We start from the raw sequence: 23,951 nt of genomic DNA on the forward strand, positions 1-23,951 counted from the left end.
TCTTGTGTTTATTTACTGTTTTAGTCATTCCCAGCAGAATATCAGGTCCCACCCGCCTCTCACAGCATCTTCCCTATCTGAATCGCTCCCACTGCCCTCTAGTCCTTCACTCTCACTTTCCTCATCCACAAATCTTTCATCCTCGCTCAAATTAATGGGGAAATCGCATTTCAGTAGGCCTTTAAATGACCTCTGGGTGTCTGTTTGTACAAAAAATTTACCTTTTTGATGTTTTTTCCACACTTCTTCCACACGTCGTCGCTGCAGCCACGTCAAGTGCTCATTTCCTTGTTTCTCACGTGACTGAATTATGGCCAATCACAGACCAAAGACGTCTTCTCGAAGGACCAATGGAATGGCAGGGTGACGGACAGACCCGCCCCTCTCGCGGGGTTAGATTGAGCTCGGGCTGTCAAAGTGTTGAGCTGCACGGACGCTGGCGAGCTAGCCGTGTTTACACCCAGGCGATGACGAGCAGATGAACTTTTGCCACACTTAAGCTGAGGTAAACCCATTTTTTATGTTTTTGTCGTTTTTGGAGAAGTGTGTTCAATCTTTTCCGAAGGCTAACTTGTTAAATTTGAGGTGTGTTGAAGTTGTCATCGACGCTAAGTCTGCATTGCTAATGCTAATGTTTAAAGGTTTGGTTCAGTGAGGCAAGGAAGCAGGTGAGGTTACGTCAGCTTGTTGACAAAACCACATACTGAAGTTTAACAAGTCATTTAGAGAAGTTAACGCCACGCACGCGATTAAAGTTAACTTCCAAGTATGTTTGGTATAAAGTTATCCACGTCGCAATGGCTAACCTGCCAGTGTAAGGCAGCCCTAAAGCTAGCTAGGCTAAATTACCTTGTCATACACGCCATGCAGTAAACAACCCATTTTAGGAATATTTAACGTATATTCTTATTGCTGTTAGCCTTCTAGAACATGAATAATGTTGTAACCCAATTTTAAAGTACAAAATGTGACGCTAATCATCACATACAGTAAATAAAAGAAAACAAAAAAAGTACAATATGAAAGGCATTATCACATAATATTGAAACAGTGCTTGTGCATATTCAGTAAAAGGCATCTAATAAATAAATAAATAAAAGCAGCAATAATATATATATATATATATATATATATATATATATATATATATATATATATATGTATGTATATATATATATATATATATATGTATGTGTGGGGGGAAAAAAAACAAAAAAAAAACAAGCAAACCGTCAACTTCCTTGACGTCACTTTCAACCTGAGAAATAACAGCTACCAACCATTCACGAAACCCAACACAACAGTCCCAATACGTGCACCATGACAGCAACCATCCACCCACCACCACGAAAAGAATACCTACCGGAATCAATAAAAGGCTATCGATGCTGTCATCTAGCAAAGCTGAATTTGACCAAGCAACCCCCCCGTACCAAAAAGCCCTTGATGAAAGCGGATACAATTTCACCCTCACCTATGAACCCACGCCAGGAAACCAGCCAAAAAAGAACAGAAAACGAAACGGCATCATCTGGTACAACCCCCCATACAGCAAAAACGTCTCAACGAACATTGGACACAAATTCCTCAACCTGATTGACAAACACTTTCCCAAAGACAACAACCTAAGAAAAGTATTCAACAAGAACAACATCAAATTGAGCTACAGCTGCATGAACAATATACGACAAATCATCTCAAACCACAACAAAACAATTGCAAATGAGCCGTCGACCCCCAGTCAGAACGACTCCAAAACCAACAAAGCATGTAACTGTCGAAAGAAACCTGATTGCCCCCTCAACGGGGGATGCTTACAAACATCAGTTGTCTACCAATCTAAGGTAATACGCAAGGACATTAACACATCCGACACATATGTAGGATTAACCGAGGGTGAATTCAAAACCAGATGGAACAACCACAAGGCTTCTTTCAGGAACAAAAACCTGCGAAATACCACAGAACTCAGCAAACACATTTGGGACCTCAAAGACAATAATGTTGAATATTCAATAACTTGGCAAATTCTTGCATCCAGCACACCTTACAATAGTGGTAATAAAAGATGCAACCTATGCTTGAAAGAGAAACTGTTTATTATCTACCGTCCAGACCTGTCATCCCTCAACAAGCGCAGCGAAATTGTAACAACATGCCGCCATAGACGGAAACACCTCCTAGGTAACACATGAACCAATCACCACGCCCCTAGGCCAGCCTGTACCCACCCACTCTGTGCCCTATATAAACCATGGTATGCGAATGCTCCCATTAAAATCTCCTGACGATTGAGGGTACCCCCCTCATGAAACAGGCCTGTAGAGATGAAATAGTCTTGTGATTTTTTTTTCCCCACACATACATATATTGCGCTCTACTACGGTATCGAGCACTATTTTTTGGATAACCTTATTAAGACATATATATATATATATATATATATATATATATATATATATATATATATATATATATATATATAGGCAGCACGGTGGAAGAGGGGTTAGTGCATCTGTCTCACAATACGAAGGTCCTGAGTCGACTGGGGTTCAATCCCGGGCTCAGGATCTTTCTGTGTGGAGTTTGCATGTTCTCCCCGTGACTGCGTGGGTTCCCTCCGGGTACTCCGGCTTCCTCCCACCTCCAAAGACATGCACCTGGGGATAGGTTGATTGGCAACACTAAATTGGCCCTAGTGTGTGGATGTGAGTGTGAATGTTGTCTGTCTATCTGTGTTGGCCCTGCGATGAGGTGGCGACTTGTCCAGGGTGTACCCGCCTTCCGCCCGATTGTAGCTGAGATAGGCTCCAGCGCCCCCGCGACCCCGAAGGGAATAAGCGGTAGAAAATGGATGTATATATATATATGTATGTATGTATGTATGTATGTATGTATGTGTATGGTTCTCGCCCGGAAAAGGGTGGAGTGCCATCTCCGGGTTGGGGAGGAGATCTTGCCCCAAGTGGAGGAGTTCATCAAGTACCTCGGAGTCTTGTTCACGAGTGAGGGAAGAGTGGATCGTGAGATCGACAGGCGGATCGGTGCGGCGTCTTCAGTAATGCGGACTCTGTATCGATCCGTTGTGGTGAAGAAGGAGCTGAGCCGGAAGGCAAAGCTCTCAATTTACCGGTCGATCTACGTTCCCATTCCTCACCTATGGTCATGAGCTTTGGGTTATGACCGAAAGGACAAGATCACGGGTACAAGCGGCCGAAATGAGTTTCTTCCGCAGGGTGGCGAGGCTCTCCCTTAGAGATAGGGTGAGAAGCTCTGCCATCCGGGAGGAGCTCAAAGTAAAGCCTCTACTCCTCCACATCGAGAGGAGCCAGATGAGGTGGTTTGGGCATCTGGTCAGGATGCCACCCTAACGCCTCCCTAGGGAGGTGTTTAAGGCACGTCCGACCGGTAAGAGGCCACGGGGAAGACCCAGGACACGTTAAAGTTAAAGTTAAAGTACCAATGATTGTCACACACACACTAGGTGTGGCGAGATTATTCTCTGCATTTGACCCATCACCCTTGATCACCCCCTGGGAGGTGAGGGGAGCAGTGGGCAGCAGCGGTGGCCGCGCCCGGGAATCATTTTGGTGATTTAACCCCCAATTCCAACCCTTGATGCTGAGTGCCAAGCAGGGAGGTAATGGGTCCCATTTTTATAGTCTTTGGTATGACTCGGCCGGGGTTTGAACTCACAACCTACCGATCTCAGGGCGGACACTCTAACCACTAGGCCACTGAGTAGGTGGGAAGTAGGTTGGGAAGACTATCTCTCCCGGCTGGCCTGGGAACGCCTCGGGATCCCTCGGGAAGAGCTGGACGAAGCACTCTTGGCATTCTATCGATGAGCTGCAAGAGGTAGTCTCCTGAAACGGTTTTCACTTCACAGGTGTGGTTTAAGCTCATCGAGAGAATGCCAAGAGTGTGCAAAGCGGTAATCAGAGCAAAGGGTGGCTATTTTGAAGAAACCAGAATATAAAACATGTGTTCATTGATAGTTTTGATGCCTTCAGTGACAATCTACAATGTAAATAGTCATGAAAATAAAGAAAATGCATTGAATGAGGTGAAGGTGTGTCCAAAATGTTGGCCTGTAAACTATGTAGTAATGAATATGATTAGAACATTTTAGCATTATGTTTGTCTTCAATTATACAGTAAGTGTGTTTATTTCTAAATATTCCTGCCACTTCATTTTACACTATCGTTTTAACCCAATTTTTAAAATACACGATGTGATGCTAGGTCAACTCAATGTAGTTCAGATAGTAAATAAAAGCAGCAATAAATTAAAAAAAATACAGTATATATAATTTAAAAATGTGTCTACACATTTTATAAAATACACAGATACCAATGTTTCCATTTATATGATTGGTACCTAACGGAACTTCAAATGCAATGCAAGCTGTTTATGTTATCTGTCTGCAGAGCCACACCATTTGTGAATGTATGTCCTGGAAAGCACTTGTCATGGGACCTACGTAAAGGGAGAAAAAGGGGAGCACAGCACTGAACCTCTTCATGTGTAATGAACCCCTTCTGGAGCATGTCAGCCAATACAAGTCGAAAGGTAAAGTATTCAAGAAAAGAAGGGACAAGCGGTAGGAAATGGATGGATGGAAATACCTAATAGTGTCTTAAAAACTTTTTTCAGTTTATTGTTTTTGTCACATTTAGATTAATTGGTCAAACACTACATGAAAATAAGCAAACAAGTTGCTCTTAATATATTAGTTAATTATTTAATTACCAATACTAAATGTATTTATTTTTTGCTTGAAAAAGTGAATGTCCCTGCACAATTCTTTGCACTTAAAAATACATATACAGTGCAGGCCAAAACTATGAATGAACACATGTGGAGTTATGTACTTAACAAAAAAAGGTGAAATAACTGAAAACATGTTTTATATTCTAGATTCTTCAAAATAGCCACCCTTTGCTCTGATTACTTTTTTTGCACACTCTTGGCATTCTCTCGCTGAGCTTCAAGAGGTAGTGCCCTGAAATGGTTTTCCCTTCACAGGTATGGTTTAAGCTCATCGAGAGAATGCCATGAGTGTGCAAAGCAGTAATCACAGCAAAATGTGGCTATTTTGAAGAAACTAGAATATAAAGCATGTTTTCAGTTATTTCACCTTTTTTTGTTAAGTACATAAGTACACATGTGTTCATTCGTAGACATGAAAATAAAGAAAACTCATTGAATGAGGAGAAGGTGTGTCCAAACTTTTGGCCTGTACTGTGTGTAGTAATGAATATGATTAGAACATTCTAGCATTATGTTTGTCTTCAATTATACAGTAATTGTGTTTATTTCTAAATATTCCTGCCACTTCATTTTACACTAACATTTTTAAGTCTTTCTTTCGGACATATACCACAATAATATTGTACCGTGGCCTTAATAATTTTGTACCGTGAGATTTGATACCGTTACATGCCTACTTTAAACACATTGGAAAGTTAGCGCCCTCTAAGCATCCTTGTAAAGGTTGAAAACAGCGGCTTGAACATTAGTATTTATACAAGTGTAAGGAGAAGTCAAATTAGTAATACGGCAGCTAAATCCAACTTTTTGATTGTCCAGGGTGTACCCCGCCTTCCGCCCGATTGTAGCTGAGATAGGCTCAAGCGTCCCCCGCGACCCCAAAAGAGAATAAGCGGTAGAAAATGGATGGGTGGATGAATCTTTTGAATTAGTTAATGACAATTTTCGGTATGAGGTGTAAATTTGGGGCTTTAGCAGCTAAGAGTTATAAAATCTGTACCATTTTCCAATTTTTCAAAAGCAGAACACAGTTCATCCTTAGGTGCTTGCAGAGTTTCATGAGACAGGCATGGCCTCCAAAATACTCAGAGGGCCTTCTTTCCAAATGCTGATTCTCATCATTAAAACTTCCTGGTAGATTCCCTTCTGTGCAGTTATAAACGTCTACAGTGACATTTTTCTCCCCGTTTTATCAGGACACTTGTGTCTTCTGACTTCATTTCGACGAGGTGTACCGTAACCTGAGAAGATTGTCAAAGCACATGTCGACCCCACCCTGAGCGCCCACATGCTGAGATGTCAGCTGTTATTTTGCAGAGACCTGACAGCGAGGACCAGGGCGGACAGGGGGAGCAGAGACCCAGCCCGCCCCGGCTGCCGTTCATCAAGAAGCAGCTTCCAGCCATCCCTAAGAATGCAACCGCCGTCACCAAGCCCACAGGCATGGGCAGCCCGGCCCAGTCTGCCAACGGCCCACATGCACCCTACGGACCCTTTTACTTGGAGTACTCCCTGCTGGCCGAGTTGTATGTAGCGGCGTCTTGTGTGACCCTTACAAAATCAATTTGGCTCACTGCTGAAGGAAAGCCAGGTTGCATGCATTTCGAATGGTTTTAACTTGATTGTCATGTGACCTGCAGCACACTCGTGGTTAAGCAGAAACTCCCTGGAATTTATGTGCAGCCGTCTTACAAGTCGGCACTAAGTGAGTATTGATTTCTCACTTTTGGAATGTGGAAATTGGTCACTGACTCTATTACCCGCTTTGAGTTTGCGCCACTAACATTTTCCGTCTCCCCCTGTTTAGTGTGGTTTGGGGTCATATTCATCAGACACGGCTTGTACCAGGATGGAGTCTTCAAATTCACTGTGTATATCCCAGATAACTATCCAGATGGCGATTGTCCAGTGAGTGGTGCTTTACATTCACAGTTGTGAGTTTTATACCAATAGCTGAGTAGCATTGGCCTCATTTCAAGCAGTAAATAAAGCTGCTAGACTCTGGATTTAACAAACATATGTATGATAACTGTAGTGAAACTTGTGTTGGTTATTATCGTAATATATGTATTGAAAAACGGTGACTAATAACTGCATTATGATAAACTCATGGACAGACTGGCACCAGCTAGCTCGCTCGCTTAAATGCTGACATGAAAACTAGAAACATTAACATCTTTCCCCATTCAAATAACAACATACCCGAATCTAAAAGTATATAAACACACTGAGGGACTAAGATATTTTATTGTGCACATTGAACCTATAAACTATGCTCTCTCAGCACATAGTGGTTGTTTTACACTCTGAAGAATACGAGACAGAGGTGTTTTTGCGGTACGTTCAAGGACCGCTTAACAGTAGCACGCTACAAGGCCCGCCAGAAATAATAAATAATAGATTTTATTTGTTGTGCACTTTTAAGTTAAATACATCTTAAAAGTGCTACATAACAATCCAATGTTAAATAATGCTTAGCAATTAAAACAGATAAAAGACAAAGACTAAAACACTATCAGTGAAGCGTAAAAAATACAAAACTTGTAAAATAGTGGGTTTTCTAACTATGTCTATTTAATTATTTGTTTTTTTAAATAGCTTGGTCAAAAGACTTAAGTGTGTATACATGTACTTTTTGAGCATATTTAACAATTCCGCAATGATGTTGATAACCGTGGTATTTTGGTCATGATATTTGTGGTCGCAAATTTTCATATACTTATATCTCTAATGCCGACTACTCGTGATACTGCAAATGAAGCTTCGGCCGGCTTGTGGGATTAATAAAATACCTGAGGAGGTTGCCTACAGCCCTAGCTATTTGCAAACCATACACCCCTAAACTGTGGAAGACTGATTAATTAAATAGAGGCGTTAAATTGAACATTTACAGCGATTGTCGAACTGCGTGGGCTACATCTACTGGTACACCAAATCACTTGATTATAGTCATACTTGCCAACCCTCCCGAATTTTCCGGGAGACTCCCGAAATTCAGCGCCTCTCCCGAAAACCTCCCGGGACAAATATTCTCCCGAAAATCTCCCGGTTTTCAGCCGGAGCTGGAGGCCACGCCCCCTCCAGCTCCATGCAGACCTGAGTGAGGACAGCCTTTTTTCATGATGGGAGGACAACAGGGTGACAAGAACTAAATCATCCAGACTAGAGATAAACTGTATTATTATGTTTATCTTACCTACATATAAATATATTTGTTAATTTAAAAAAAAAAAAAAAAAATTGATTTTGCTAAAAACATCCAAATTAATTCTATTTTTATTTTTATTTTTTCTGACTCCTTATTACATCCAGCCATAGAATTATACATTAAAATAAACATGTTTGAAATAATTAATTTTAAATGATCATAGTAATTCATTTAAAATGACCATATCTAATTATTAAAATAATTGCTTGTTTATCAACAACTTTAGCATTTTATTCATTACATTTTGAAGCTCTCAGAAGCCAAGTTATGTTATATTCCTTAAGATTTATTTATGCAAGTTTGAAGTATCAATTATCTAAACACAGTTTTGTTTGCATATTTTCAGGATATATATGTATGTGTATATATATATATATATATATATATATATATATATATATATATATATATATATATATATATATATATCAATCAATCAATGTTTATTTATATAGCCCTAAATCACAAGTGTCTCAAAGGGCTATATATATATATATATATATATATATATATATATATATATATATATATATATATATATATATGTGTATATATATATATATGTATATGTATATATATATATATATATATATATATATATATATATATATATATATGTGTGTGTATATATATATATATATATATATATATATATATATATATATATATATATATATATATATATATATATATATATATATATATATATATATATATATATATATATATATATATATATATATATATATGTGTGTGTGTGTATATATATGTATATACGTGTGTGTGTATGGAATGCTTGACTTGGTGAATTCTAGCTGTCAATATACTCCTCCCCTCTTAACCACGCCCCCAACCACGCCCCCCACATAAAAAGCACACAATAGGTAAAACATGTAATGTTTAACTAAAAACAAGTACAGTGCCCAATAGAAAGAAACAGCTTCTCGATCCTTTTAAAAAAAAATGGTATGAAATTCACCCAAAGTGGTCAGTTCAGGTAGCCTCAGATCCTTTTGTAATTTTATTTCATGACCATGGGACTTTTTTTTTTATTTTATTTTTTTATAAATAATAAATTGAGACTTGGGGACGGCGTGGCGCAGTGGAAGAATGGCCGTGCGCGACCCGAGGGTCCCTGGTTCAATCCCCACCTAGTACCAACCTTGTCATGTCCGTTGTGTCCTGAGCAAGACACTTCACCCTTGCTCCTGATGGGTGCTGGTTAGCGCCTTGCATGGCAGCTCCCTCCATCAGTGTGTGAATGTGTGTGTGAATGGGTAAATGTGGAAGTAGTGTCAAAGCGCTTTGAGTACCTTGAAGGTAGAAAAGCGCTATACAAGTACAACCCATTTGTGTTGGCTCAGGGACCTGTGACCTTAAACTTTAGCGACTCGAGTCTCTACACATAAAAGAACATAAATAGGGGGGACCCAGAGCAAGAAGTGATGTATACAGTATATAAAAAAAGGTTGCCAAAACTGGTAATAAAACGTAATGCACAGTGATATACAGTATCCATTTTTTTCCAATACGTTTAGGGTGCATTCATAAAAAGCAAGTTTTCATTATCTAGCAAAGACATAAAAGTGTTCAGAATCAAGCGTTTCATAACTTGTAGGGAAAAACAGGACTTGTTTTTAAAGAAAAAAAACGAATTTAATTTTAAGTTTAGCAATACGTTTTTCTATGTGTAATTTAAAAGATAAATTCTCATTAATAACAATCCCTATGTACTTCTATTTCGTGACCATTTCAAGTTCAACCCTATGAGCTGTTTATATTTTTGGAATGTTTAATGGCAGTTGTTTGCCATTTGAAAATAACATCACCTTAGATTTGTCTGCATTTAGCACTGGTCAACTGAGTCAGCTGGGACTGAACAACACCAAAAGCAGACTGCAGGAGCTCAGAGGTTTGCGCTACAGCAGGGGATGAACAATATATGACCGCGTCATCTGCATAAAAGGGAAACACAGCATCCGACACAATATCACAAATATTGTTTACACAGATGGAGAACAACAACGGACCTCATGGTTCCAGCATCACCGTCATCGGCTCGGCCGCCACGCTCTGATTAGCGGTGCATTGTGACACTAACATTCTAAAATGTCATACATGAGTCAAAATAATCAATCCCCTCAACTATAACAATAACAGTTAATTTTAACAATACGATGGTGATTGGCGCCACATTATTATATCCTTAACTGTCACAAATGCACTGTAAAATGTCAAAACAACACTACCTCAATGACAACAATCTTTTATGATTTCCCACACGTCTTAACTCTTTGAGGCTGATTTTGGAGCAACTTGAAGAAGCAAAACATCCGATCATTTGATGCTTGCTTAACTGAAATGTTTTGTCATATGCTGATGTCTTATTTGACTAAGATGTGAATTGCACATATTTAGGTAGATCCCTTTTACAAAAATTGTTGTTTAACTACTATATTACAGAAATTGGTGTTTGATATGCCAGCCTTCCACCCGCTTGTCGACCCCGTCTCTGGCGAGCTTGATGTTAAAAGAGCTTTCACCAAATGGAGGTACTGTAATTATCTCCTTTTTACACATGTGCAGTATATACAACACCGACGACACCATGCCGTGTGTTCATTGCAGGCGAAATCACAACCACATCTGGCAAGTCCTCATGTATGCACGTACCATTTTCTACAAGATCAACACGACAGAACCCTTCAACCCAGAAGCTGCTGTGCTGTGAGTTACCAAAATCATCACCTCCTCAAAATAACTTCTCACAGTCAAACATTTTTCAACTAAATGCCACTAATTGGTGTAATTGTTTCATGTCTTCAATGCTTACAACTCCAATAGTTGGGCAAACTGCTATTAATTCAACCTAAAATGGAAAAAAGCTCCAATAGGTTTTTGCTTAAAGGAGAACTGCGCTCTTAGTATTTTTGCCTATCATTTAAAATCCTATGTCTTTCTTTTTTTTTAATGAATTTCTAAAACGTAAATAAACGCTACCAATGGGTGGCTAACAATGCAAGCAATTGGGATTCAATCTATTCCACCTATAAAGCGGTCCTAAAAATAATCCCCTACTGTCCAACGTCTGCTCTCACTGGGATGCTGACTGATGGGATGTTTATATCTTTCAGCACAAGACCTCGTTTTAGATAATAATTTAATCATAATCTTCACTCCTCAGGTAGAAAAAATGTGAGAAGCGATCATCTTGTCGTACCAACCCGATTTCTTGGGGGGGGTCTAAATTCAATGTCAAAGTTCACCAACTATTTGGCTTATGGCCACAACCTTCTACTATACAGGTGTGAGGCATGACTTAAAATAGAGCACAAGCTTTTACCAACTCAGAGGCGATGCAGCAGCTCAGTAGGTCAATAGCTGCAGGAGCTAGTTACATCTCGGTAAAAGTGGTTCTTCTGCGTATACCAATGTTGCCAATACCTGGTTAATATTCTGGTCACGACACGTAAATGGCGTATTTATGGATGTTTTTTTCGAGGGCTTTGATGGCGGAATAGTTGACTGCCATTAGGTATATTGTTGCTGTCTAGTACGAGTTGTATTTTACAATTTAGAATGCATAAAAAAAGAGGGAAAAAAATGTTCTTGTCTCACATAGGGATTGTGACTAGAGATGTCCGATAATATCGGCCTGTCGATAAATGCTTTTAAAATGTAATATCGGAAATTATCGGTATCAGTTTTTTTATTATCGGTATCGGGTTTTTTTTTGTTTGTTTGTTTTTTTGTTTTTTTATTAAATCAACATAAAAAACACAAGATACACTTACAATTAGTGCACCAACCCAAAAAACCTCCTCATTCACACAAAAGGGTTGTTTCTTTCTGTTATTAATATTATGGTTCCTACATTATATATCAATATATATCAATACAGTCTGCAAGGGATACAGTCCGTTAGCACACATGATTGTGCGTGCTGCTGGTCCACTAATAGTACTAACCTTTAACAGTTAATTTTACTCATTTTCATTAATTACTAGTTTCTATGTACCGTATTTTTCGGAGTGTAAGTCGCACCGGAGTATAAGTCGCACCTGCCGAAAATGCATAATAAAGAAGGAAAAAAACATATATAAATCGCACTGGAGACCGGCCAAACTATGAAAAAAAAACTGCGACTTATAGTCCGAAAAATACGGTAACTGTTTTTATATTGTTTTACTTTCTTTTTTATTCAAGAAAATGTTTGTAATTTATTTATCTTATTTTATTTTATTATTATTTTTAAAAAGGACCTTATCTTCACCATACCTGGTTGTCCAAATTAGGCATAATAATGTGTTAATTCCACGACAATATATATATATCGGTATGGGTTGATATCGGTATCGGTTGATATTGGTAATTAAAGAGTTGGACAACATCGGAATATCGGATATTGGCAAAAAGCCATTATCGGACATCCCTAATTGTGACTGATAGGCAAAACGTTTTTACAAACAAAGTGCAGTTCTCCTTTAAGTTCTCTACTCAGTACATTCCATTACTCTTCAAATTGATTTTAGTTTTTATCCTTACAAATGTTTTAAAGCTCTTGTTTGATGGTTGTTGTCAGGTTATTTCAAACATGCATGCAGTGACAATGAAATACATCACACGCAGTATTTCCAGTTGTTTCCTTACAGCGTGTCCATGTTTGTTTGCCTCGTGCATTATGTTAACCATATGCCATCCGAGTTCTTAAAAACTGTTGTGTCCTCAGCTATGAGAAGGATGTGCAGTTGTTCAAGAGCAAAGTGGTGGACAATGTGAAACTATGCAACAGTCGTCTGTTTGACCACCCCAAGATAGACGATCCCTACGCAATAAGGTGGCTTCTTTAAACCGTCGCCAGCTTCTTATTTCACCTTTATGTACATGATAATAATTGATGATGTCTGTGCTGCAGCTTTTCTCCATGGAACCCAGCTGTTCACGAGGAGGCAAAGGAGCGAATGTTCACATACAAAGTAGGTCGCTATCTTTTTGGCTACACAAAAATCTTTTACTGGTAGTGTCGGTAGGATGTTTCTTCATCATGTCTTTAACATTTGTTATGAGATTTATGTGTGCAGACAAATAGTCTTTAGAGAGTAAAAGATAAATCTTAGTTCCGGCTGTCTCCTCAGCCTTCCTCAAAGCGGTCGCTACTTCTTGGTGTGATGTCCCGTCTGTAACATCAGCTGGCCTCCCACATCGCTTATTATATAAAGTATTTTGTCTGCACACAATATTGTACTAATAGTGCGGGGGGATGTTTCTACTTGGAGGGGTGAGGTTGAGCCTCATCGGGACATGGGACGCACTGCCTCGTCCTGGAGGTGTAGCTCTCTTCTTACAAAAGATAATGATCCTAACATTAGCCAATTATGACTCATCAAACAAACCCCAACCAATCATTTTCTCTGTATGTATGGATGTTCTCATTAATCCAGGTCATTCGATTTTCTCTGTATTATTTTTTTTGGCCTGGCCTCCATTTTCTCTCTTTGTAGCTTGTAGTTTTGGTGTAAGCTACCTCGCTACATGGCTCTAAAAGTAGCTAGAAAAGCTACTCGTTAAAAAAGTAGCTAAGCTACTAGAAAAGGTAGTTATGCTACATAGCTTAGCTACATGTAGCTTGTTACTGCTCATCACTGGAGTACAAAGGACAAATGAACTGAGGATGTGCGGTCGACGCGGAATTTGTTTACCACAGAGGCGGAAGTAGTTTCTTCTTACTTATTTCCGGAAATAAAATGCATGTCATGATTGGATGATTTTTTTTATTGTCTATGTAAACAGTGGATTTACAATTCCCCTCAACCAAGTTTTAGATCAGTTCACATACAGAAACTTTGTTATAACTTTTATTTAGTCAAGTTTGATGTCTTCATGTTGCTGCGCGCCAAAGCGGATGACTTTAACAACGATGGGTATTTTTTTAATTAATTTTTTTAGGTGAAAAAAAGTCACAAATAAGAAGTTTGTTCCTTTTTAAGGAAAGACTGTATTCCTTTCATAAGTGCTTTTTTGAAATATCCTCGTATACTGTACGTGCTAGATCACATGCATGTGACGTTACTGACACCCAGTGACCAGGCAGTGTACTACATATCACCATCTGTTTATTTCTCTAAAAAAACAAAACAAAAAAAAAAACCATAGATTCGACGAAATGAGCAAAATCTAATTAATCAGATTCGGCTAAATAAAAATCCTTAAATCAAAAGCAGCTCTAATAACAATCCTTCCGCAGGTTCACATATGGAAACTTTTGCAACTCCATTCTGACACTTTTAGTGACTAGGCAGTGTACAGAACTACATCACAATCTGTGTTTAATACCATAGATATGACTTTGCGTCGCTAATGGGCAAAATCTAACGAATCATATCAGAGGACAGGCGTGTTTACTGAAGTCTGGTGCGATTTTTGTGCTAGTGTTTGCCTCATTACGTCAAGCTTGGGCACTCGTGCAACCCTTGTGTCTCCATCCGTGTGTTTGTTGGGGACAAAGTGCATTTCGACATATAATTTTTTTTTTTTACTGGGCAGCTTTGGTGCCAATGATGTGTATGATTAAAAACGGTGCCGTGGATGCTAAGTAAACCTGATGCTCAGCATGTTCGCCGGTCTCGGTCTGATCTGACCCCTAACCCTAAAACATTGGATTTACCGAACATGTCGTCTGATAGAAGATTGCATGACATTAGTAAACACACAAGGAGGCGTTATGATGCTAATTTTTAAAGGGGAACTACACTTTTTTTTAATAATTTTGCCTATCATTCACAATCCTTGTGTGAGACAAGACACATGTTTTTATTTTTTATTTTATGCATTCTAACTTGTAAATAAACAATGGAGGTAATGGGATTCCGCTCTATTTAGCCTATAAAGCACTTTAAAAAACATCCAAAAGCCTCCATCATTTATTAAAGAGTAATTCTATTGGTAATTAAATCACTTTTTGGTTAAGTAACAAGTAACTATAATTTGTTTTTAAAAGTAGTTTTCAGGACACTGGTAGTAACAGTATTGTGGTGTTGAGTTTAAACTAAACATTGTACATTTTGTTTAAAATACTGTTATATCCGATTGTAGCTGAGATAGGCTCCAGCGATCTCAAAGGGAATAAGCGGTAGAAAATGGTTGAATAGATGGATGGATGAATCCTATATTGTGATACAACCTAAAAATACCAGGATATCAGTTTTGGTCCATATCGCCCAACCCTACACTGTAAGTATATATGTAATGTAGTGACAGGCACGTTCAGAAAAACATGTGAGATTTACGTATTTTGCTAATTTTAAACGTACGGCGGTGTATCACAAGGTTCGTTATTTTTTTTCAATAACTACTGCTAACAGACTTTGAGCGTCAACGTCTACTGCTTTGGAACAAATAATGACCCAGCAAATTATATCTTTAAGCCTAAATGAAAGGATGAACTACAAGTTTTAGAAGCTGTGCGATAAGCAGATCCTGCTAAACGCTAAACAAGAAATGCAAACTACGAACATAATAAAACATCACTTACTGTACAATGTCTGCTCTCACTAGGATGCCGACTGATGGGTTCTTTATATGTTCCCCTCTTTCGATGAAGAATTATTCATATACCTCACTAGGTTAAAAAAAAAACCCATTAAAAGGTGATCCAAACTGTTTGAGTCTTTCTCGCCATCGCTGGTTCTAAGTTGAATGAAGTAAGTGAATGTTCTGCAATTTGTCTTGTCGTCCCCAAAGTAAGAACTGAACTGGGCAAGAAAGCATTCAGGTTTTCAGCACCGAAGGCTTGGAATAACCTAAAATCGAATATTAAACTTCAAACCCTTGTTACATTGAATGAGTTTAAAGCTTCTGTGAAAGGATTGCAGTCTCTCTTGTCTGTATACACATGTGTCATGTGAGCAAGTTTTAATGTTGTAAATTTGATGTTTTATGTGTTGTTTACTGTTTTTAATGTAACCTTGCTGCTGCCCTCTTGGCCAGGTCTCCCTTGGAAAAGAGAACTTTGATCTCAATGGGATTTTTACCTGGTTAAATAAAGGCTAAATTAAAAAAATTATAATAAATTGGCTGTCAAAGTTGACCAACTTCACAGTCTATGGCCACATCCTTCTACTATACAAGTGAGAGTCATGATTTATAATTAACTTTTACTTACATTGAGGCGATGCAGCAGCTCACCGGCTCAGTATGTCAATAGCGGCATAAGTTAATTAGCTCTCTGCAATCACGGCGCCGCTGAAAGTAGTTCCTCTCCATTATTGCTTATAATAACAATATCGTTAATACTCAGGTCACAACATTTAAATGGAGGATTGTTGGTGCTTTTTGGATGTTTTTTTACAGGGCCCAACAGATTAGTCCTATTGGCTGCCTTGTCGTACTTGCTGTATTTTACTAATGACAATGCATAAAAGACAAATGTATGTTCTTACGTAGAGATTGTGAATGACAGGCAAAGTAAATTTAAAAAAAAGTGTAGTTTCCCTTTAGGTCAGTGGTTCTCAAATGGGGGTACGCTTACCCCTGGGGGTACTTGAAGGTATGCCAAGGGGTACTTGAGATTTTTTTTAAATATTCTAAAAATATCAACGATTCAAAAATCCTTTATAAATATAAATAAAAACCTATCTTTTTTTCAAAATAGTTCAAGAAAGACTACTACAAATTAGCAATATTTTGCACTGTTATACAATTTAATAAATCAGAAACTGATGACATAGTGCTGTATTTAACTTAATCTCTTTTTTTCAACCAGAAATGCTTTACTCTGATTAGGGGGTACTTAAATTTAAAAAAAAATTCACAGGGGGTACATCACTGAAAAAAGGTTGAGAACCACTGCTTTAGGTGATGATAATCAATGGAAAAAGCCATCCAAAAACTTCTGAGCAGCCACAAATAATGCCACTTATCTCGTAGCTACTAAGCGCCGTCCTCTTTTTGTACTTGATTTTTGACTTGAAAAAAACATTTTTCCAAATGGGTCGTTGTGTTGTTTGAATGAAGGTAGTGCTCACTAGTCCATACTGTAAACCTCCTTCTTTACATTCTTGCAACCAATGAGCACTCTCTTAGTTTACGATGCTTTGTTTATTATTAAACTTTATAAGAAGAAACAGAAGAGAAACCGACCCAGGTTTACAAATCCATCAATTGGCTTTTCTAGCAAACTATTTTATAACCGTCTGTATTTTTTTATAGCCAGACCACTTTTTTTACGTGACCGATTTCCCTCTAGAGACGACCTGAGGATCACCATAAGGGAACGCAGGGCTCAGGCCTGTCTTGGGTCAAACCAGGCTCAACGCAGCCCTTCAGCAAAGACGACAGTCCTCCTCGGAGCTGAACCTGCGCACGGCCACTAGAGGGAAGCACCCACGCCACTTTTGCCTCCCCCAATCAATGTCCGTGAGCTGGTTTCCTTTTTGGAGAAGAAGAAAAAGAGCATTATCATATTTATTGCTCAGCTTTAAAAGCTTCGCCCGCCAACAGCTTTAGCTTAAGGAAATGAAAGTTTGCAAGGCAAAGATGACAAATGGATGTCTCCAAGTTGAGTAGATTTGAGTGCAGTGGACATGATCTCTCTCTGGCTCAGGACTTTCATCAGACCAGGAATGTCAATCACAGCTGGGTCGACGACCTCCAACCTGTCCATCTAAGCGACATTTTTATTATTTTCTTTCTTATCGGATTTATTTTTAATGACGTGCAAACCATGGTCTTACAGTTCATCATATGTATATTGCAGAAGTTAATTAGTCTTTTACTATGGTTTGGTTTTAATTTGGTGATCATCTAATTAAAGGATGTTTATGTAAATAATGCTTGCGTCGGTGAAGGTTTGATTTGAGTAAAGCTTGCAATCTTTACGCTGATTTGTTCCCCATTTTCAGTCCTAATAAGTCCTGATTCACCCATGACCCCAAATGATAATCACATGTATTTCTCTTTTCCACTTTTCCAAATTAACTACCTGTATATGACGGTGTAAGAATACTAATAGACGGTGCTAAAAGCTGCTGGATCTATTTATAATCTCTGCGAAAGGACAAACCAGTTTCTGCCATTTAGCCTCCCATCGAACTGTTTCATTTGACTTCTGTTCAATGATCACCACAGATCCTTTCTATTGAGTGGGAATGACATCACTGCAACCATCTGTCAATGCTTTCTTTTGACTACAATAAAATATTCATTTAATACTCTTGGACTTTCTTATTTTGTTTCCGCCACTGGCTTTCATTACACTCCTGTCTGTTAAACAGTCTTTGAATGCAGTAGGTCCTCAAAAACAGCAGAGTGCTTCTGTCATATAGAGGATCATTGACTAGCCTTTTTTCTGTAGGTCCTCAAAAACAGCAGCGTTCCTGTCATTTAAATGTTCTTCAACTGGCTGTTTTGCACTAAGTTCCCCAAAACAGTGACATCTGGGACTTAACTTTTTTGTGTAGTTTCTTAAAAACAGCAGCGTTCCTGCCATTTAAATGATCTTTGACTAGATTCTTACAATAGGTTCCCAAAAACAGCAAAGTATTTGTCATACAGACCAACTGTTTTGCAAAAAGTTCTCAAAAACACCAGAATGCTCCTGTCATTTAAAGGTTCTTCAACTGGCTGTTTTTCAGTAGTTCCCCAAAACATTGACATCAGGGACTTAATTTTTTTGTGTAGGTTCTTAAAAATGGCAGCGTTCAGGTCATTTAAAGGTTCTTCAACTGGCTGTTTTGCTGTAGGTTCCCCAAAACTGTGGCATCTGGGACTTAACTTGTTTGTGTAGTTTCTTAAAAACAGCAAAGTATTTGTCATACAGAGGATCTTTGACCAGCTTGTTTGCAATAAGTTCTCAACAACACCAGAATGCTCCTGTCATTTAAAGGTTCTTCAACTGGCTGTTTGACTAGATTTTTTTTTTTTTTGGTAGTAGGTCCTTTTAAAAACAGTGGACATTATCTCTCTCTAGCTCAGGACTTTCATTAGACCAGGAACCTACTGCAAAAATAGATCTTTGCCTAGCTTTTTTGCAGTAGGTCCTCAAAACAATGACATCTGGGACTTAACTTTTTTGTGTAGGTTCTTTAAAAACCGCAGCGTTCGTGCCATTTAAAGGATTTTTGACTAGATTTTTGCAATAGGTTCCCCAAAATAGCAAAGTATTTGTCATATAGAGGATCTTTGACCAGCTTGTTTGCAATAAGTTCTCAAAAACACCAGAATGCTCCCGTCACTTAAATGTTCTTCAACTGGCTGTTTTGCAATATGTTCCCAAAAACGGTGGAGCTCTCCTGTCATAGAGGTTGACCCACCTTTGTTTTTGTTTTTTGGTAGTAGGTCCTTTTAAAAACAGTGGACATTATCTCTCTCTAGCTCAGGACTTTCATTAGACCAGGAACCTACTGCAAAAATAGATCTTTGCCTAGCTTTTTTGCAGTAGGTCCTCAAAACAATGACATCTGGGACTTAACTTTTTTGTGTAGGTTCTTTAAAAACCACAGCGTTCGTGCCATTTAAAGGATTTTTGACTAGATTTTTGCAATAGGTTCCCCAAAATAGCAAAGTATTTGTCATATAGAGGATCTTTGACCAGCTTGTTTGCAATAAGTTCTCAAAAACACCAGAATGCTCCCGTCACTTAAATGTTCTTCAACTGGCTGTTTTGCAATATGTTCCCAAAAACGGTGGAGCTCTTCAGTCATAGAGGTTGACCCATCTTTGTTTTTGTTTTTTGGTAGTAGGTCCTTTTAAAAACAGTGGACACGATCTCTCTCTTGGCTCAGGACTTTCATCAGACCAGGAACCTACTGCAAAAATAGATCTTTGACTAGCTTTTTTGCAGTAGGTCCTCAAAACAATGACATCTGGGACTTAACTTTTTTGTGTAGGTTCTTAAAAACAGCAGCGTTCGTGCCATTTAAAGGATTTTTGACTAGATTTTTGCAATAGGTTCCCCAAAAACAGCAAAGTATTTGTCATATAGAGGATCTTTGACCAGCTTGTTTGCAATAAGTTCTCAAAAACACCAGAATGCTCCCGTCATTTAAATGTTCTTCAACTGGCTGTTTTGCAATATGTTCCCAAAAACGGTGGAGCTCTTCAGTCATAGAGGTTGACCCACCTTTGTTTTTGTTTTTTGGTAGTAGGTCCTTTTAAAAACAGTGGACATGATCTCTCTCTTGGCTCAGGACTTTCATCAGACCAGGAACCTACTGCAAAAATAGATCTTTGACTAGCTTTTTTGCAGTAGTTCCTCAAAACAATGACATCTGGGACTTAACTTGTTTGTGTAGGTTCTTAAAAACAGCAGTGTTCCTGCCATTTAAAGGATTTTTGACTAGATTTTTGCAATAGGTCCCCAAAAACAGCTAATTATTTGTCATATAGAGGATCTTTGACCATCTTGTTTGCAATACGTTCTCAAAAACACCAGAATGATCCTGTCATTTAAAGGTTCTTCAACTGGCTGTTTGACTAGATATTTTGTTTTGGTAGTAGGTCCTTTTAAAAACAGTGGACATGATCTCTCTCTTGGCTCAGGACTTTCATCAGACCAGGAACCTACTGCAAAAATAGATCTTTGCCTAGCTTTTTTGCAGTAGGTTCTCAAAACAATGACATCTGGGACTTAACTTTTTTGTGTAGGTTCTTTAAAAACCGCAGCGTTCGTGCCATTTAAAGGATTTTTGACTAGATTTTTGCAATAGGTTCCCCAAAATAGCAAAGTATTTGTCATATAGAGGATCTTTGACCAGCTTGTTTGCAATAAGTTCTCAAAAACACCAGAATGCTCCTGTCATTTAAAGGTTCTTCAACTGGCTGTTTGACTAGATTTTTTTTTTTTGGTAGTAGGTCCTTTTAAAAACAGTGGACACGATCTCTCTCTAGCTCAGGACTTTCATTAGACCAGGAACCTACTGCAAAAATAGATCTTTGACTAGCTTTTTTGCAGTAGGTCCTCAAAACAATGACATCTGGGACTTAACTTGTTTGTGTAGGTTCTTAAAAACAGCAGTGTTCCTGCCATTTAAAGGATTTTTGACTAGATTTTTGCAATAGGTCCCCAAAAACAGCTAATTATTTGTCATATAGAGGATCTTTGACCATCTTGTTTGCAATACGTTCTCAAAAACACCAGAATGATCCTGTCATTTAAAGGTTCTTCAACTGGCTGTTTGACTAGATTTTTTTTTTTTGGTAGTAGGTCCTTTTAAAAACAGTGGACACGATCTCTCTCTAGCTCAGGACTTTCATTAGACCAGGAACCTACTGCAAAAATAGATCTTTGACTAGCTTTTTTGCAGTAGGTCCTCAAAACAATGACATCTGGGACTTAACTTGTTTGTGTAGGTTCTTAAAAACAGCAGTGTTCCTGCCATTTAAAGGATTTTTGACTAGATTTTTGCAATAGGTCCCCAAAAACAGCTAATTATTTGTCATATAGAGGATCTTTGACCATCTTGTTTGCAATACGTTCTCAAAAACACCAGAATGATCCTGTCATTTAAAGGTTCTTCAACTGGCTGTTTGACTAGATTTTTTTTTTTTGGTAGTAGGTCCTTTTAAAAACAGTGGACACGATCTCTCTCTAGCTCAGGACTTTCATCAGACCAGGAACCTACTGCAAAAATAGATCTTTGACTAGCTTTTTTGCAGTAGGTCCTCAAAACAATGACATCTGGGACTTAACTTTTTTGTGTAGGTTCTTTAAAAACCGCAGCGTTCGTGCCATTTAAAGGATTTTTGACTAGATTTTTGCAATAGGTTCCCCAAAATAGCAAAGTATTTGTCATATAGAGGATCTTTGACCAGCTTGTTTGCAATAAGTTCTCAAAAACACCAGAATGCTCCCGTCATTTAAATGTTCTTCAACTGGCTGTTTTGCAATATGTTCCCAAAAACGGTGGAGCTCTCCTGTCATAGAGGTTGACCCACCTTTGTTTTTGTTTTTTGGTAGTAGGTCCTTTTAAAAACAGTGGACATGATCTCTCTCTTGGCTCAGGACTTTCATCAGACCAGGAACCTACTGCAAAAATAGATCTTTGACTAGCTTTTTTGCAGTAGTTCCTCAAAACAATGACATCTGGGACTTAACTTGTTTGTGTAGGTTCTTAAAAACAGCAGTGTTCCTGCCATTTAAAGGATTTTTGACTAGATTTTTGCAATAGGTCCCCAAAAACAGCTAATTATTTGTCATATAGAGGATCTTTGACCATCTTGTTTGCAATACGTTCTCAAAAACACCAGAATGATCCTGTCATTTAAAGGTTCTTCAACTGGCTGTTTGACTAGATTTTTTTTTTTGGTAGTAGGTCCTTTTAAAAACAGTGGACATGATCTCTCTCTTGGCTCAGGACTTTCATTAGACCAGGAACCTACTGCAAAAATAGATCTTTGACTAGCTTTTTTGCAGTAGGTCCTCAAAACAATGACATCTGGGACTTAACTTTTTTGTGTAGGTTCTTTAAAAACCGCAGCGTTCGTGCCATTTAAAGGATTTTTGACTAGATTTTTGCAATAGGTTCCCCAAAATAGCAAAGTATTTGTCATATAGAGGATCTTTGACCAGCTTGTTTGCAATAAGTTCTCAAAAACACCAGAATGCTCCTGTCATTTAAATGTTCTTCAACTGGCTGTTTTGCAATATGTTCCCAAAAACGGTGGAGCTCTCCTGTCATAGAGGTTGACCCACCTTTGTTTTTGTTTTTTGGTAGTAGGTCCTTTTAAAAACAGTGGACATGATCTCTCTCTTGGCTCAGAACTTTCATCAGACCAGGAACCTACTGCAAAAATAGATCTTTGACTAGCTTTTTTGCAGTAGTTCCTCAAAACAATGACATCTGGGACTTAACTTGTTTGTGTAGGTTCTTTAAAAACCGCAGCGTTCGTGCCATTTAAAGGATTTTTGACTAGATTTTTGCAATAGGTTCCCCAAAATAGCAAAGTATTTGTCATATAGAGGATCTTTGACCAGCTTGTTTGCAATAAGTTCTCAAAAACACCAGAATGCTCCTGTCACTTAAATGTTCTTCAACTGGCTGTTTTGCAATATGTTCCCAAAAACGGTGGAGCTCTCCTGTCATAGAGGTTGACCCACCTTTGTTTTTGTTTTTTGGTACTAGGTCCTTTTAAAAACAGTGGACATGATCTCTCTCTTGGCTCAGGACTTTCATTAGACCAGGAACCTACTGCAAAAATAGATCTTTGCCTAGCTTTTTTGCAGTAGGTCCTCAAAACAATGACATCTGGGACTTAACTTTTTTGTGTAGGTTCTTTAAAAACCGCAGCGTTCGTGCCATTTAAAGGATTTTTGACTAGATTTTTGCAATAGGTTCCCCAAAATAGCAAAGTATTTGTCATATAGAGGATCTTTGACCAGCTTGTTTGCAATAAGTTCTCAAAAACACCAGAATGCTCCCGTCATTTAAATGTTCTTCAACTGGCTGTTTTGCAATATGTTCCCAAAAACGGTGGAGCTCTCCTGTCATAGAGGTTGACCCACCTTTGTTTTTGTTTTTTGGTAGTAGGTCCTTTTAAAAACAGTGGACATGATCTCTCTCTTGGCTCAGAACTTTCATCAGACCAGGAACCTACTGCAAAAATAGATCTTTGACTAGCTTTTTTGCAGTAGGTCCTCAAAACAATGACATCTGGGACTTAACTTTTTTGTGTAGGTTCTTTAAAAACCGCAGCGTTCGTGCCATTTAAAGGATTTTTGACTAGATTTTTGCAATAGGTTCCCCAAAATAGCAAAGTATTTGTCATATAGAGGATCTTTGACCAGCTTGTTTGCAATAAGTTCTCAAAAACACCAGAATGCTCCTGTCATTTAAATGTTCTTCAACTGGCTGTTTTGCAATATGTTCCCAAAAATGGTGGAGCTCTCCTGTCATAGAGGTTGACCCACCTTTGTTTTTGTTTTTTGGTAGTAGGTCCTTTTAAAAACAGTGGACATGATCTCTCTCTTGGCTC

General features: G+C 38.3%; 1 protein-coding gene across 1 annotated transcript; it reads left to right on the forward strand.

Moving 5' to 3' along the window:
- Window positions 1-375: 375 nt before the first annotated feature.
- aktip (akt interacting protein) lies at window positions 376-18,190 on the forward strand. Its single transcript, XM_061964539.2, has 10 exons — window positions 376-505; window positions 4,432-4,573; window positions 6,092-6,300; window positions 6,415-6,479; window positions 6,582-6,682; window positions 10,446-10,534; window positions 10,611-10,709; window positions 12,712-12,819; window positions 12,898-12,958; window positions 17,227-18,190. Exons 2-10 carry the CDS (start codon window positions 4,532-4,534, stop codon window positions 17,332-17,334), a joined length of 882 nt encoding a protein of 293 aa, XP_061820523.1. The 5' UTR covers window positions 376-505; window positions 4,432-4,531; the 3' UTR covers window positions 17,335-18,190.
- Window positions 18,191-23,951: the final 5,761 nt, after the last annotated feature.

This window comes from Nerophis lumbriciformis, linkage group LG06 (assembly GCF_033978685.3).
Source record: "Nerophis lumbriciformis linkage group LG06, RoL_Nlum_v2.1, whole genome shotgun sequence".
In the NCBI taxonomy this organism is placed as follows: Eukaryota; Metazoa; Chordata; class Actinopteri; order Syngnathiformes; family Syngnathidae; genus Nerophis; species Nerophis lumbriciformis.